At 48.1% G+C, this 16,484-nt stretch overlaps 3 protein-coding genes across 4 annotated transcripts; 2 read left to right on the forward strand and 1 right to left on the reverse strand.

Moving 5' to 3' along the window:
- Positions 1–1,419: 1,419 nt before the first annotated feature.
- On the forward strand, positions 1,420–9,552 carry LOC108156113 (endoribonuclease Dcr-1). Its single transcript, XM_017287410.2, has 6 exons — positions 1,420–1,749; positions 2,167–3,193; positions 3,248–5,115; positions 5,177–6,776; positions 6,834–8,962; positions 9,028–9,552. Exons 2-6 carry the CDS (start codon positions 2,383–2,385, stop codon positions 9,436–9,438), a joined length of 6,819 nt encoding a protein of 2,272 aa, XP_017142899.1. The 5' UTR covers positions 1,420–1,749; positions 2,167–2,382; the 3' UTR covers positions 9,439–9,552.
- A 98-nt stretch (positions 9,553–9,650) lies between these two features.
- LOC108156694 (mitogen-activated protein kinase kinase kinase 7) lies at positions 9,651–11,898 on the forward strand. The gene is made up of 5 exons (XM_017288337.2): positions 9,651–10,292; positions 10,356–10,655; positions 10,710–10,889; positions 10,955–11,090; positions 11,154–11,898. The coding sequence occupies exons 1-5, from the start codon at positions 10,233–10,235 to the stop codon at positions 11,357–11,359; spliced, it is 882 nt and encodes a 293-aa protein (XP_017143826.2). The 5' UTR covers positions 9,651–10,232; the 3' UTR covers positions 11,360–11,898.
- Positions 11,899–12,609: 711 nt separating this feature from the next.
- On the reverse strand, positions 12,610–16,220 carry LOC108156695 (transmembrane protein 47). Of its 2 annotated transcripts, XM_017288340.2 has the most exons (7): positions 16,067–16,215; positions 14,565–14,840; positions 14,416–14,491; positions 14,167–14,353; positions 13,951–14,100; positions 13,824–13,886; positions 12,610–13,763 (listed from the first exon to the last, which is right to left on the reverse strand). In XM_017288340.2, the coding sequence occupies exons 3-7, from the start codon at positions 14,464–14,466 to the stop codon at positions 13,603–13,605; spliced, it is 612 nt and encodes a 203-aa protein (XP_017143829.1). In that variant the 5' UTR covers positions 14,467–14,491; positions 14,565–14,840; positions 16,067–16,215; the 3' UTR covers positions 12,610–13,602. The 2 variants fall into 2 exon arrangements, with proteins under 2 accessions (XP_017143829.1, XP_017143827.2); XM_017288338.2 differs by lacking the exon at positions 14,565–14,840 and having other exon boundaries at positions 15,665–16,220.
- Between the last annotated feature and the right edge of the window lie 264 nt (positions 16,221–16,484).

Here is a 16,484-nt window from a genome sequence, read left to right on the forward strand (position 1 = left end):
GCAAACAACTCAGCCTCTGGTCACATTGATCTGGCCATCTCGGAATCGAACAGAAACTGTGCATTTCTCAGATTACTCAGTGGGTGTCACTATGGTATCAGCCCCAAAAGAGGGCTTATATTTTACAAGGCATTTGTCAGAAGTAGGCTAGAGTACGCGTGCTCATCATTCTGCAACCTGTCCAAATCTGCCTTGGCCAAAATCAAATCCCACTGCAACCATCACCTCAGAAAGTCGCTGGGTCTGATAATCTGCACTACCGTTCCTATCATATATCACATGGCAGGAGAACTTCCCCCGGACTACAGGATGAGATTCCTGGCGGCGAAAGAGTTGGTTAAGGTGTTTGCATTTAATCTCCCAGCAAGTGAAACAGTGTCAGCAAATAGGGATTTAAACACGGGCTACGCTAAAGCATATCGGGAGTTTGGCAGCATAATAGATAGAGTTGAGGTTTTCGAGAACACAGCTTCATTTTGCATTCCAGCGCCGCTTTCCTGCACGATAGGACAGGTTTTTTAGATAGCTATTACACGTACAAAACCCTTTCCTCGTTGTCCGCCGAGCTCCTTGCTATCGAGAAGGCATTAGACCATGCTATTTTGTACAATTTTCCTCGTGTCGCGCTCCTGACAGACAGCAGAAACGGGGCCCTCATTCTGGCGAAGAACATTCAGGATAACTCTATCGCCTACAAAATCAGAGAAAAGATCCAACAAAATCCACATCTAAGAACTGTAGAGGTTCACTACATTCCCGGACACGCTAACATCCCTCAGAACACTTCAGTTGACGCAGCAGCCAAAGAAGCCCACAGACGAGGAAAATACACAGTGGTTAAATGGAACCTTAAAGACGCTATGTGCGAAATACACAGAATCTTAAAAGCAGAATGGGAGAGAGAATACGCCGAGTTTGCTAGTATCAAGCACCGAGGTTACTGCTCGCTTTTCCCCTCAACATCATCCAAACCGTGGTTCCTAAATAAAACTAAGCTTAAAGCCATTGACGCTAAAAGAATCAACAGACTGCTTAGTGGTAACGCATTCGATAGGCACACTCTCGCCAAAATGCATGTAGTTCCTAGTAACATATGTGATACATGCGATAGTATCGATAACGCCTCGCATTTAATTTTCAATTGTACAAAGTACAACACAACAAGGCAAAACTTCCCATCTCTAAGAAAATATAATGATATTTACAAATTCTTTGAAAAAGAAAACATCAGCGCGTACCAAACACTAATTGACTTCATCGACGAAATTGATGTAAAGCTATAAACAGTACTCCAACATCTTCTATTCTTTGACTTGGCAATTTCCACCTTCAAAAGGCGGGCGGCCAAATAATCCCACGCTACTCACGGGTAACTTAAATCCTAAAAAAAAAAAAAAAAAAAAAAAAAAAACTATCACCGTTGATTGATAGCAATACTATCGAAAAAATGTGATTATTTAAAAATTTTGCAGCTGCTATTTGTCATTCGCCCAGGAAGGCACGCAAAATCCACGCGCAAAGGGAAGCGTGGGGTGGGAAGCAGTTCTGGCAACTTTTTATCAGAAAAAAACTGTTTCTATTTTGAAAAAAAACGAAAAAAACGCTGAAAATTTGCAAAAATAATAAAAATAAAAAAGTGTAAATAATGGTATTAACGAGTTCGTATTAAAAACATATTTGATATGTATTTTATATACAGCTCTGTGGGGCTAGCTTCTGATACGCATTCGTACGACGAATCATGCTTTGGTAATTATGTGGCAGTTCGTAGTCAAAACAGCAGTTTTCAAGTCTTCGCAAGCCGTACCGTATATTTAAATAAAAATTAGTAAAACTTTAGTTTCATGGAAATCCTTAGCCATATTAACCGAGTTTGACCAGGTTTTCCAAAACCTAGTGCTGTCTCTGATATTTGCTTTCTTTATTAAATAATAACGCTGCATTCAATATCCGAATATTTTTAACTTTAGGGTAATCAAAAATTTTGGCTAATTCCATTTTTCTTAGCGTACAAAATTTTGTTGAGGAAAAAGGTTTAGAAAAGGTTAGAATTTCGAAATTATTTTGGAAAATATCGCTAAAAAATAATGATGATCCGGCCAAATTTTCTTAATTGTTTAACCATTAACCAACATTAAAAACTTTAAAATTTCTAAAAAAATTCAGAACAGGAGATCCCGCCTCCCTCCTTGGGTCTTCAAAAAAGCCAGATGTGACGGGAAAAGAGCGTAGTCGCCAGCACTGGTGGGAAGAGTGAGAGAACCAGAACCATGGTATCGAGACGAGAACAAGCCGGCACTAGGAAGTCTCTTCCATATTAAGCATTCGTTTGAAACAGAGTATATAAAGGAATCACAGGCGTGGTGCAGGCCCACGCCCATTATGGCGTTCCATTGGTGCGACAACAATTTGCACACGACGGTGTTCACGCCGCGCGACTTCCAAGTGGAGCTGCTGGCAGCCGCGTACGAGCGGAACACCATCATCTGCCTGGGACACAGGAGCTCCAAGGAGTTCATTGCCCTGAAGCTACTCCAGGAGCTGTCCAGGCGGGGCCGCCGCCATGGCAAGGTGAGTGTATACCTCAGCTGCCAGGTGGGAATCGACAAGGAGCCAGCGTCCATTTACACGATGCTCACGCACCTGACCGACCTGCGAGTGTGGCAGGAGCAGCCAGACATGCAGACACCCTTTGCCCACAACTGGATGGACTATCATGTGTCCATTTTGCGGCCGGAGGGGTTTCTCTACCTGCTAGTTTCGGGCGAGCTGCCGCTGACCAGCGTTGAGCTGATTGTTCTGGAAGACTGCCATGACAGCGCCGTCTACCAGCGGATACTGCCCATTTTCTTGGACCACATATTGCCGGCGCGGCCTGCGGACAGACCGAGAATCTTGGGCCTGGCCGGTCCCCTGCACAGCGCTGGCTGCGAGCTGCAGCAGCTGAGCGCCATGCTGGTGACCCTCGAGCAGAATGTCCTCTGTCGCATCGAGACGGCCAGCGACATTGTCACCGTGCTGAGGTACTGCTCGAAGCCCCACGAATACATCGTCCAGTGTGCGCCGTTCGAGATGGACGAGCTTTCGCTGGTCCTGGCGGATATACTGAACACGCACAAGTCCTTTCTGATGGATCATCGATACGATCCCTTCGAGATATACGGCATGGACCAGTTCATGGAGGATCTGAAAGGTAAGTGTGTGCGCGCATTGGCAGACCGTTCCGGCTAAGTCTCTCCATTGGCAGATATACCCGATCCCAAGCTGGATCCGCTGAATGTGATTGACTCCTTGCTGGTCGTTCTGCATGAGATGGGTCCCTGGTGCACGCAGCGGGCCGCCCACCATTTCTATCAGAGCAACGAAAAGCTGAAGGTGAAGACGCCACACGAACGGCATTACCTGCTGTACTGCCTCGTGAGCACGGCCCTCGTGCAGCTGCACTCCCTCTGCGATCACACATTCCAGAAGCAACTAGGAGGAGACCCACGGCTGACCATTGAGCGGTATTCCAGTCCGAAAGTGAAGCGCCTGCTGCAAACCCTGCGCTGCTTCAAGCCGGAGGAGGGACATGGCCACGGCCATGGACATGGACATGGGCAAGCCGAAGTGCTGCGCAAGATGCGCCATCAAGTGGAGCAGGCGGATTTCAATAAGCTCTCGCATGCGCTGGAGACCAAGTGCCAGGTGGTGGATCAACTGGAGCCGCAGGCAACGGACGCGCGCACTCTGGTGGCCAATCTGGAGCACATTCTGCAGTATCCAGAGGGCAAACCCATGCTGAGGCGCAACAGCCATCGACCCCTGCCACCAGCAGCAGCAGCAGCCACGGCTCAGGCGCAGTCGTCCCCAGGGAAGGGAAAGCACAGCTCCAACCCGCACAACCGTGTTCGGAGACGTGTGTACACGCGACGCCACAACAGGGACCAGCACGATGGTGGGGATACCCTGTGCGCTTTGATCTACTGCAATCAGAACCACACGGCACGTGTGCTGTTCGAGCTGCTGGCGGAGATGGGCAAGCGGGATGCCGACTTGAAGTTCCTGCGCTGCCAGTACACCACAGATCGGGTGGCCGATCCCACCACAGAGCCCAAGGAGGCCGAGCTGGAGCACCGCAGGCAGGAGGAGGTGCTCAAGCGCTTTCGCATGCACGATTGCAATGTTCTGATCGGTACATCGGTCCTCGAGGAGGGCATCGATGTGCCCAAGTGCAATCTCGTTGTCCGCTGGGATCCGCCGACCACCTACCGCAGCTACGTCCAGTGCAAAGGGCGGGCCCGGGCCGCCCCAGCCTACCATGTCATTCTGGTGGCCCCCAGGTATACCACTCCCGCGATTGGGGTCGTGCAATTGACCGACAAGAGTCATCGCTTTATCTGCGGCGCTGGAGGAGGAGCAGCCGACTCGACGGAAGTGGACAGCGATTCCGATGACTCGGCCATGCCGAGTTCCCTTGGCTCCGATCCCTATACGTTTGGCACGGCACGTGGCACGGTAAAGATCCTCAATCCCGAGGTGTTTAGTAGTGTGCCGCCCATGGCGTGCGAGATTAAAGAGATCCAGGACGAGACGCCAGCCATTGCCATGGATAGCAGCAATTCCAGCGACGAGGCCGTGAGTCTGAACAACACCCCGCCCAGTGAGAGCCAGTCCAGTGGTGATCCCAAGATCCCCAGGAAGCGTTTTCAATGTGAGGTCCCGCCCGCAGAGGGCGCTGAGGCCAAGCCGGAAGCGAATACCTCGGCCGTGGATGGCCTGGCGAGCACCACAAAGGCATTAGTCCATCAGATGGCCCAGTATCGGGAGATTGAACAGATGCTGCTCTCAAAATGTGCCAACACCGAGCCGCCCGAGCAGGAGCAGCAGGATGCGGAACGCTTCAACAGCTGCCTGGCTGCGTACCGGCCCAAGCCGCAGCTCCTCACGGGCGCCTCTGTGGACCTGAGCACGGCCATAGCGCTGGTCAACAAGTACTGCGCTCGATTGCCCAGCGATACGTTCACCAAGCTGACGGCCCTGTGGCGCTGTGCCCAGAGCGAACGCTCAGGCGTCACCCTCTATCAGTACACACTACGCCTGCCCATCAACTCGCCGCTGAAACATGACGTTGTGGTACGTAGCTGAGGGAGACGCGTCTTCCCATTCAGTACTTATTTACCTTATTTCCTTGCAGGGTCTGCCGATGACCACGCAGACGTTAGCGCGACGTATGGCTGCCCTGCAGGCCTGCGTGGAGCTGCATAAGATCGGCGAACTGGATGATCAACTGCAGCCCATTGGCAAGGAGGGTTTCCATGCCCTGGAGCCCGACTGGGAATGCTTTGAGCTGGAGCCCGTGGACGAGCAGATCGTGCAGCTCAGCGACGAGCCGCGACCGGGTACGACAAAGCGACGACAGTACTACTACAAACGCATTGCCTCCGAGTTCTGTGACTGTCGACCGGTGGCCGGGGCACCCTGCTACCTGTACTTCATCAAGCTGACGCTTCAGTGCCCCATACCCGAGGAGCAGAACACCCGGGGCAGGAAGATCTATCCGCCGGAAGATGCCCAGCAGGGCTTCGGCATACTCACCATGAAGCGGATACCCAAGCTGAGTGCCTTCTCGATTTTCACACGGTCCGGGGAGGTGAAGGTCTCCCTGGAGCTGGCCAGGGAGCGTGTGGTGCTGACGCCCGAACAGATTGGCTGCATCAATGTCTTCCTGAACTACACGTTCACCAATGTGCTGCGCCTGCAGAAGTTCCTCATGCTCTTCGATCCCGATTCCACCGAGAACTGTGTCTTCATTGTGCCCACCCTGAAGACGGGGTCGCCGCCGGAGGGCAGCAAAAAGATCGACTGGCAGTTCCTGGAGCTGATCCAAGCCAATGGCAATACCATGCCTAAATCGATACCCGACGAGGAGCGCCTGTCGCAGCCCTTCGATGCCCAGCGCTTTCAGGATGCCGTCGTGATGCCCTGGTACCGCAACCAGGACCAGCCGCAGTACTTCTACGTGGCCGAGATCTGTCCGCATCTGTCGCCGCTGAGCTGCTTCCCGGGCGACAACTATCGCACCTTCAAGCACTACTATTTCGTGAAGTATGGCCTGACCATACAGAATGCCGCTCAGCCCCTGCTCGACGTCGATCACACGAGTGCGCGGCTCAACTTTCTCACGCCGCGGTATGTCAATCGGAAGGGCGTGGCCCTGCCCACCAGCTCCGAGGAGACGAAGCGCGCCAAGCGGGAGAATCTCGAACAGAAACAGATACTAGTGCCAGAGCTGTGCACGGTGCATCCGTTTCCCGCCTCTCTGTGGCGCACGGCTGTGTGTCTGCCCTGCATCCTGTATCGCATCAATGGTCTGCTCCTGGCGGATGACATACGCAAGCAAGTGTCCGCAGATCTGGGACTGGGTCGGCAGCAGATCGACGACGAGGAGTTTGAGTGGCCCATGCTGGACTTTGGCTGGAGTCTGTCGGAGGTCCTCAAGAAGTCCAATCAAAAGGATGCCATCGTCAATGGCAAGGAGCAGGCGAAGGAGATGGAAAGCGAACCCCCGCCAGTGGAAAGTGAACCCCCCCTAGTGGAGAAGTTGGCCGCCAAGAGCGCCAACGAACTGATCATCGAGGGGGAACAGAAGCTCCAGGATGAGGACCATGATTTCATTGAGATTGGGACATGGTCGAACGACATGGCCGATGACATAGCCTCGTTCAACGATGACGAGGATGACGAAGACGAGGAGTCCACCTATCTGCCCGTACTGCCAGCCAATGTAAAGTTCTGTAAGTTGAAACCGGAATCCCACGGATGGACACGAGTGTAATAAATCCTTTTTACAGGCAATCAGCACACCCGCTATGGGTCGCCCACCTTCTGGGACGTGAGAAACGCCGACGGGTCGCTCAAGCAGCCGAAGAACAAGGGCAACCAACAGCAGAGTCCCGCTGGCAAGGGCAAGCCCAGTTTCACATTCTACGACTCGGACAACTCGTTGGGCTCCAGCTATGGGGACGACGATCATGGGATGCCGCTCAGCTATTTCCATGGCAACTACAGCTCGGATGAGGATGCTGTGGCGGATGATATTGATGCGGGACGCATTGAATTCACATCGAAAAATGAAGCGGAGACGATTGAGACGGCCCAGGATGTGGAAAAGCGACAGAAGCAGATCTCCATTATCCAGGCAACGAACGCCAACGAGCGACAGTACCAGCAGACGAAGAATCTGTTGATTGGCTTCAAATTCGAGGAGCAGCAGCTGGAACAGGAGCAGCAGCAGCAGGCGTATGCAAAGCCCAGCGTGGACTACGAGCAGTCGATCCTCAAGCTGCAGTCGGAGATTGAGAGCTCTGGCATGTTGGTGCCTCACGATCAGCAGCTGGCCCTGAAGTGGGCCGATCCTGCCGAGGCCCATGTGACCCCCTACTCGATGATTGAGCTGCTGAAGCTGTTGCTGCCCTACGTCCCGGAGGACAAGCTGCTCCACAAATTGGGCGAACGGCCAGAGCTTCAGCTGTCGGATCTGATTGATCTAAATGCGGATTGGGTTAGCGGGCACTCCGAGGAGGAGATCTACAGCGTATTAGGCTGTGGGGACAGCTTCGACAACTACAACGATCAGCACAGAATGGACTTGGGTGAGAAGCAGCTGCGATTGCAGTACGCTTCGAGGAAGATCAGTGCCGCCAGCCCCGTAAAGGCCGCCCTGCCCATGATCCTGCCCGCGGGCTTCAGCTTTGATCTTCAGCCCGAGCTGGTGGGCCATCCCGGACCCAGTCCCAGTGTCATTCTGCAGGCGCTGACCATGTCGAATGCCAACGATGGCATCAATCTGGAACGCCTGGAGACCATCGGTGACTCGTTCCTCAAGTATGCCATCACCACCTATCTGTACATCACGTACGAGAACGTCCACGAGGGCAAGCTGAGCCACCTGCGGTCCAAGCAGGTGGCCAACCTCAATCTGTACCGCCTGGGCCGGCGCAAGCGGCTGGGCGAGTATATGATAGCCACCAAATTCGAGCCGCACGACAACTGGCTGCCGCCGTGCTACTACGTGCCCAAGGAGCTGGAGAAGGCCCTGATCGAGGCCAAGATACCCACCCACCACTGGAAGCTGGCCGATCTGCTGGACATCAAGAATCTGAGCAGCGTCCAGATATGCGAGATGGTGCGCGAGAAGGCCGAGGCACTGGGACTCCCTGGAAGCGCAGAGCAGGCAACGCCACAGGCGACAACGGTTCCCCTGGACGAATCGAACGACAGCTGCAACGATTTCAGCTGCTTTATACCCTACAATCTGGTGTCGCAGCACAGCATACCGGACAAGTCCATTGCCGACTGTGTGGAGGCCCTGATTGGGGCCTACCTCATCGAGTGCGGACCCCGCGGAGCGCTACTCTTCATGGCCTGGCTGGGAGTGCGTGTGCTGCCGTATAGCCGCCAGCCGGCACCTGCCAGCGATTCGGAACGGACGCCCGGCAGCACCACACCCGATGCCAAGCAAATGGTGACGGTATATGGCTCTTGGCCAACGCCACGCAGTCCCCTGCTGCACTATGCCCCCAATGCGGAGAGGGAACTGGAACATCTGCTCAGCGGCTTCGAGGAGTTTGAGGCCAGCCTGGGATACAGGTTCCGCGATCGTTCCTACCTGCTGCAGGCCATGACGCATGCCAGCTACACGCCCAATCGACTGACGGACTGCTACCAGCGGCTGGAATTCCTGGGCGATGCCGTCCTCGACTACTTGATCACACGGCACCTGTACGAGGATCCGCGCCAGCACTCGCCTGGGGCCCTCACCGATCTGCGTTCCGCGTTGGTGAACAACACAATCTTCGCCTCGCTGGCCGTGCGACACGGTTTCCACAAGTTCTTCCGTCATCTATCGCCTGGACTGAACGATGTCATCGATCGGTTTGTGCGCATCCAGCAGGAGAACGGACACAGCATCAGCGAGGAGGTAACCAATGCCGTCATTTCCATTCAATATTTGAATTTCTGCTTACATTTTCCTCTCCATTTTAGTACTACTTGCTCTCCGAGGAGGAGTGCGACGATGCCGAGGACGTTGAGGTCCCCAAGGCCTTGGGCGATGTCTTCGAATCGATAGCCGGGGCCATCTTTCTCGATTCGAACATGTCCCTGGATGTGGTCTGGCATGTCTACAGCAATATGATGAGCCCGGAAATCGAGCAGTTTAGCAACTCTGTGCCAAAGTCCCCCATACGGGAACTGCTCGAACTGGAGCCGGAGACGGCCAAATTTGGGAAGCCGGAGAAGCTGGCCGACGGACGCCGGGTGCGCGTCACCGTCGATGTCTTCTGCAAGGGCACCTTCCGTGGCATTGGACGCAACTACCGAATAGCCAAGTGTACGGCAGCCAAGTGCGCACTGCGGCAGCTCAAGAAGCAGGGTCTGATTGCCAAGAAAGACTAAATCCCAGGGCCAAGAAGCAGCGATGTGTGATGCCAGATTAGGCTTTAATAGATAGGCTACATATGTATAAACCGTGCAAGCAAATTAAAGAACATTTTTTCTAAAAAGTAAAAAGTACAGAAAAGTTATATTGACAAGAAATAGGCTGCAGTTGCGTAGATCCCAATGATTAACGATAGGGAACGTAATGAATCTCTACATTTATACCCGATTCTCAGTCCGTCTTGCTTGACGCCTAGTTCTTAGGGACTGTAAGAGCTAGAGCAACGAAATTTTGTATACAGACTCCTGTGTTATCACGGCCCCACAAAGCGTCTGTGGCATCCACAATTTTAAAGATACGAGAAACCCGTAAACGCAGATTCATAGAGAATGGACATATCTTGCAGATGGCCGAATCTGAATCAGATCGGATTATTATTACAGCCAGAAGGAACAAATCAGTTTTCATTGGCTACGCAGCGCCGTCCATTCACACACTCTTCGTCGTGCAATGTGTGCGCTCTCTGACGGAGTGGCGTCATACAGACTGAGCATCGGGTATCAGAATGAGCGCGAGAGATCGCGAGATCAGCTTAGATGCTGTAGAGCCAACAATAATGGAGATCTACTAGAAATCCTTTATCTTTACACCTGACTATGAGTTCTAGATATCAAAGCTAAAATCGGCGTGCATCGCAAACACATTATACGACCCCCATGTATGGCTCCTCGACTCTTATCGGAATTGCAAAGGCAAAAACGTGAAGCGATGAAGCAGAGAACTTTAGTGATAGCTGGAAAAGAGGCGAAACATGACTGATTCGGCGACAGTACCTGAGATAATTCCATTTGAAGATATCGCACTGGGAGAGGTAAATTGCACACCATAGTAAATCTTTTTGTATGCCAGTTGCAGTGGGAAAGAACACTTTTAGATCCTCGGAAGGGGCTACTATGGACAGGTCTATAAAGCAGTGTGGGGCGACCTGCCGATTGCCGTGAAGAGGATAAAAGAGGGCTTCGAGGACAAGGAATTCAAGAGGGAGGTAAACCAGCTGTCGAAGATCAGCCATGAAAATATCATAAAGCTCTATGGCGTCTCAATACACGAGAGAACAGTCCATCTACTCATAGAGTATGTCGATGGTGGATCTCTGCACAATTTCCTGCATGCGGAATGGAAGCCAAGCTATACGTTGGCTCATGCCATCAACTGGGGACTCCAAATCGCAAAGGTGTGTGTACATATCGAAAGATAATAAAAGCATACTGATATATCCCTGCCCTAGGGTGTTGCTTATCTTCATGCCATGAAACCCAAAGCGGTGATACATCGCGACATAAAGGCCCTCAATTCACTGCTGGGGCAGAGGGGCCTCCATCTGAAAATCTGTGACTTTGGCACTGTTGTGGACATGACCAATTCGATGTCAACCGATCGAGGCACTGCCCTCTATATGGCACCCGAGGTTCGTCTCATTATTCGTTATATCTCAATCTGCAATCATTCGAATGAGCTTCTTATCCGCAAAAGGTATGCAGGGGCAAACACTACACCGAGAAGTGCGATGTACATAGCTGGGCCATGACCCTCTGGGAGATACTATCGCGTAGGCAGCCGTACGGAAATCTTATTACCCATTATCAGGTCACAATGGCCGTGATCACAGGTAACAGCAAATGCCCTATATAAGAATCCCAAGTAAATCGAATAATCCTTTTCAACCGACTAGGCGAACGGCCACCATTGGATCAGGTAAGGGTGGACTGTCCTGAGCACATAAAACTCTTGATGAGAGACTGTTGGGATCTGGATCCCAGCAGAAGACACTCGATGCAGCATGTCGTCACTGTCTTGAAGGAGTTTATTACAAACAATGAGAATCAACTCAAGCCTTTGGAGTATGTATTCAGGAATCAGGAAGTGCTGCCCTTATAAACTGTATATTAAGGAATAAGAAATACAGAGATTTGTGTATGATTTCAAGAGGTTTTATGGTAGATCCTGGTCCCACTTGAATTGAATGAATCGTTTCGTTTAGTTTTTAAAAAGGAACCAGCTTTAATTGATCTCTTTTGAACGATATACAAAATGGGGTTTATGTAGTTCTTGGTACGTTTTCATTGTTTTGAAATGACAAAACATAGTTATTGATTATATAAAATGTTGGTTTGTGTGTTTGTTAATTGTTCTGTAATTAATAAACAAATATTAAATGTGAACGTTAACGCTAATTTATTGTAACTGGAATATTTACATTGAAATGGTGGGTTGGGGGCTCTGAACAGATTATATGTGGATAAGGAGTCAGCGGGGGAAATACCTATTTAGTTTGTTATTCTCGTTAACTGCGGGTATAGGAGTGTATGGTATGCTTAAGGAGTTTATAAAATACGATCTGTGCATATGTCTTGCATCATTTGGATCACTAGCAATTAACTCATTGAAAAAAAATAGAATTAAATGTTAAAACCTTTTTAAATGTATGTATAAATATTGTTATATGTATATAAATATGTTTTCTTTTTTTTTTGCTTAAAAGAAACAGCCTCGAATTCGAATCGAGTGTTAATTGTTGGATACTCGTTGGAAAACCTTAACGTAACGTAACGTAACGCTTCGTTTGTTGTGAAGTATAATTGCTTTTCCTTTTCGTTTTGTAGTTTACTTATAGATCCTACATATATCTATGTATAAATATGCGTGTATGCAAGCATAGTATGTATAATTAATTCAATTTGTTTGGTATAATTGTTTTTTTTCTTTTTTTGTCTTAAACTCGCTATTAATTGTGTTTTTTGTTTCGTTTTTTTTTCCTTTTTTCACCGCACGTTCCTGCCTACGATTTGTTCCATGTCTTCTCATATATATATATATACTATACGATATATATATATATGGATGTTCAAGCATATATATTCCCTTTTTGTGTTGTTGTAATTTACGTCGCATTAAAAATTTGGTTGCATTTTGCTTCACTTAATTTCGGCTACAAAAACAAATACAGGAAACAAAAACCAAGACAAAAAATACCAAAAAAAATAGATGATCAAATGAGTGATTGGCGGGCTTAAAAGAAAACTTCATTCCATGCTTATTCCCAAATAAAATATAGAAACAAAAATGTCACTTACTCATACTCGCTCCATTCCAACAACTAAATACTAAAGACTTACATAAATATAGTGTATAGATCAAAATTGATATGGTTACATCCGTTAAACTGTGGTTAACAAAAGCTGTAAGAAACGTTTATTGTTTTGTCATTCGCAGGTGATATGTTTGGTTTTGTGTGTGTGTGGTAAAAACACAAATTAATAAATTATTAAACTATAAAATATAGATCGTTACAGAGAAGAGTACAACTTAAACAATAATTGAACTGCTCGGGAGGGACTTGAGTTGAGTGCTGGTTAAACTATTTTACAACAGGGTAAACAGGTGATAAAAGCAACAAATATTCGAGTACAGACACAAACAATATTCGATACAGAAAGAACACAAAAATATACAAATCATTTTTGAAAGCTTAATCGGCGCGGAACAATGATTATGTTTCTGTGTGTGGGGTGTCGTCTCCAAAGGCTGAAGCCATGTCCTATACCTAGACTTCTTTCGATTACGTATACATACATACAATTTCTAATTTGGATTCGGTTTACGATTAGTGGAGAGAGCGAGAGATTACATGATGGGAGTACGGGTTACAATTTGTTATGCGTGTGAGTATTTTTAGTGTCCCAATTTCAGGCTTTCCTTCGTCACGTTTCTACCACTAAAACATTGGTTACACTGGGGGCATGCATACAAGTGTTCTATGTATATGGAGGTTAATGCGATTAGCTTTCTCAGTTTTCTAGCTTTATATGTCATGATGTCATGTGTTTTATACCTTTATAACTTTCGAAACTAAATACGAAATCAACTAATTGGGGTTGGAGGGGGGGTTGGATGGCTACAGATTTTTGTTTGACTTGAAATGGTTTCCATGATATACACAATCATAATTATAACAAATTTTGTTCTTCAGCTGCAAATTGCTTTTGTTTTTGAGTTCTTGACTTTCTGATTTGAATCGAAATCTATGTGTGTCTGTGTGTGTGTGTGTGTGTGTGTGTGTTGGTTGGCTGCTATATACTTAGAATCTAAAGAACGACGTCAGGCAGGTCGTGCGGCCTTGCCTAGGCGCGCATTTGGTTTTCATGTACGATCTTCCTCTCCTTGTAGTAGATCTCCTCCGATTCCTTGTCACAGAGCAGCAGGACCACGGCACCAAACAGGAAGATGGCAGCACCCCAGCCCACGCCATAGGCCCAGCCAAACTCCCAAACTCGACGATTGGCTGTAAACGAAATACAAATTGAAACAAGTTCAACAAAAGGGTGATTTTCCAGGGCCATACCCATGGTCAGCTCGCCGGCAAAGCACACAGGATACACGATCAAGGCGGACAGTACGGCCAGCACTGAAAAGTATGTAAAAATCGTCAGCTAAGGATTGCCTTGAGCCATTCATTGAGCAGTACTTACAGGAAACAAGCATCACCAATACCGCTATGCGATAGAACTTATATTTTAGATTATGATTCTGTGTTTTTAGGCCCATGCCGGTCAGCACTGTGGCAATGACATCTGTTATCAATGTGATAATGCAGAGCGCGGCCGTGGCCTTAATGTAGCCTAATCAACAAGGAAAATATGGTTTATATATGCCCAAATCTCCAGACATTATCTATAACTTCTTACCTACGTCCCGAGTCCAGTAGCAACCTGGTGGATCCTGTATGTTAAACGGCAGCGGCGCCACCGAATCATCCTCAATGCAGTGCACAAAGAGGCCCTGCCGCCAGTCAGCGGCCATCAGCCAGTCTGTTGAGGCCAGGGCCATACACATGAGGGCCACCACAATGACGCCACAGATAAATGCAATCACCTGTGGAATACGAACAGTGTAAGGGTGAGAGTTGTAAGGGTGCCGGTGCTCCATACACATACCTTGAGTGGCCTCGTGATTGTGATGGTCTCAATCGTTGTTGTCGGCGCCATTTTCTCCGCTGGTGGACGTAGTACACTGTTCAAAAGTAAACCAGGGATTAGATGGAACGCATTCCGTGGCCCGTTCCACGAGAGAACAACCAACTCACCTTAATATCTATGGATATGTATGCAGGCAATAGGCAGGCTGCCTGCAGCTACTAATTGGAATGCGTTTCAATGCGTTTGCTTGGTTAGTTTGTTTTGTTAGGCATGGGTTTTGTCTGGCAGTAACTCGGGCTAGCTATAACAATCTAACGTTTTAGAGTGTGTATCTATAATGTATGTTAATGCTTCAATTGGCTTTTTATTGCTTTTCGTTTGCGCGTTTTTGCGGTTTTGGACTGCGACTATCAGTTTGCTGTCGACATCAGCCGTTTCAACATCTGTAGGACAACAAGGATTAATGTTAGTAAGGGGGGAGAGAGAGAGATATTACAGCATTCATTTGGGTACAGCGAAGCGGTTTCAGCAGCAGCCACATGCAACAAAACAATTTGACAACAACAGCGACAACAATTATAATTAAATAAAAGTATCTACAGCGGACATTTGAATAAAGCTGTGCAGGGAAGAACAATACTTCTAGGGTCACGGAAGTTCCAAACACCGGAAGACGGAAGCACTGGTGGTGTTTTTTGGGGGCAAGCAGCAGCCGTACAACTGCACATCTCAATGGTTTCATCATTAATTATGCGATGGCGTGAATGAATCCATATGCATGCAGCCAGCTGGATGTCTAAGGAGTGGATGGGTAACTCTTTAATGCATTCGCGGAACTCAGCCCAAGCCCTTCCCCCCGCTAATTTGTAATATCTGCAAATACATTATATGTACATATCTGCGGATTCTTTTTGCTCTTTTTGCTTGTCAGCGGAGAGCAAAATCTTGAAAATTTTGCGGGCCAGACAGAGATTATTTTGGGTTTATTTATAGCGCCTCAGTGGCGGTCTCTTATGAGCACAAGAACCACATTAATTTGCAGATGTATGAGTATGTGTGTGTGTGAGGGAGGGGGGGCGGGCATGGCAACAGGATCAGAATATTTAATGGCTATATAGGACGTAACAGAGCAGGCAGAATTGGGGCACACAACAACAATAACACGGGCAGCGTGATGATGGCGGGTTGGTTTGTGGGAGTGAAACGGAAGCAAAACAAAATGCAGAGCAAAATACAGAGATTGTATAATTCTGTGGGGGGGGAATACCTCTCCTTGTAATAGTCCAATGTTACCGATTCGGAATCAAATTCTGAGTAATCGGGCAGGGATTCGGCATCAAAGGAGCTCATGCCACTCATCGTGTAATTGGGCAGTACGTTCATTTTGTTGTGGAAGCTACCAAGGCTATTGTTTTGTGGCTGCTGCTGCTGCTGTTGTTGTTGTTGCTGCTGCTTTTGTTGTGCCGTGAACTTTTCATCAAGTGGCGACATATTGGCTTTTGTTTATCCTAACAATATTGCACATATGTACACATACGAACGCACCGAACAGACTGTGGTCTGTGGAAACTGCGCTACTTTTTCTCTATTCTTTTTTTCGCTTTTTCTTTGGCTTTCCCGTCGCGTCGGGTCGGTCGTCTGCTTTTCATACGCACGGAAATACACTTACAGTTTGCTAGAAACGCTCGTGGCACTCTGGTTCTCTTTCACATGGTTTTCAGAGCATTTCTCAACTATTTTAAACGTTTAAAACAAAATAAAAACGAGAAAAATAATAATGTTTTCTTCTCATCACAACAACTGAAAATTAGCGATGAGCGATACCTGTGTACCTGTTACTTGTCACGATTATTTTAACATCATTGAATGCTGTGACCAAATGACGGCAGCAGATTTATTTTTGAATTATTCCTTAAGATGGAAGAATATGCAAGCATAAATAAAATTAATTATAGATAAGTTGTCTAGTTTCATTCTTTTTATTATTTTTAAAACCAATCACACAAATAATTTGCGGTCTGTCACTGTGATTTATAGCCGTGACAAATGCCATCACAGTTCAAAATCACAGATTGCCTTATAAATGT

Source organism: Drosophila miranda, chromosome 2, assembly GCF_003369915.1.
Source record: "Drosophila miranda strain MSH22 chromosome 2, D.miranda_PacBio2.1, whole genome shotgun sequence".
NCBI lineage: Eukaryota > Metazoa > Arthropoda > Insecta > Diptera > Drosophilidae > Drosophila > Drosophila miranda.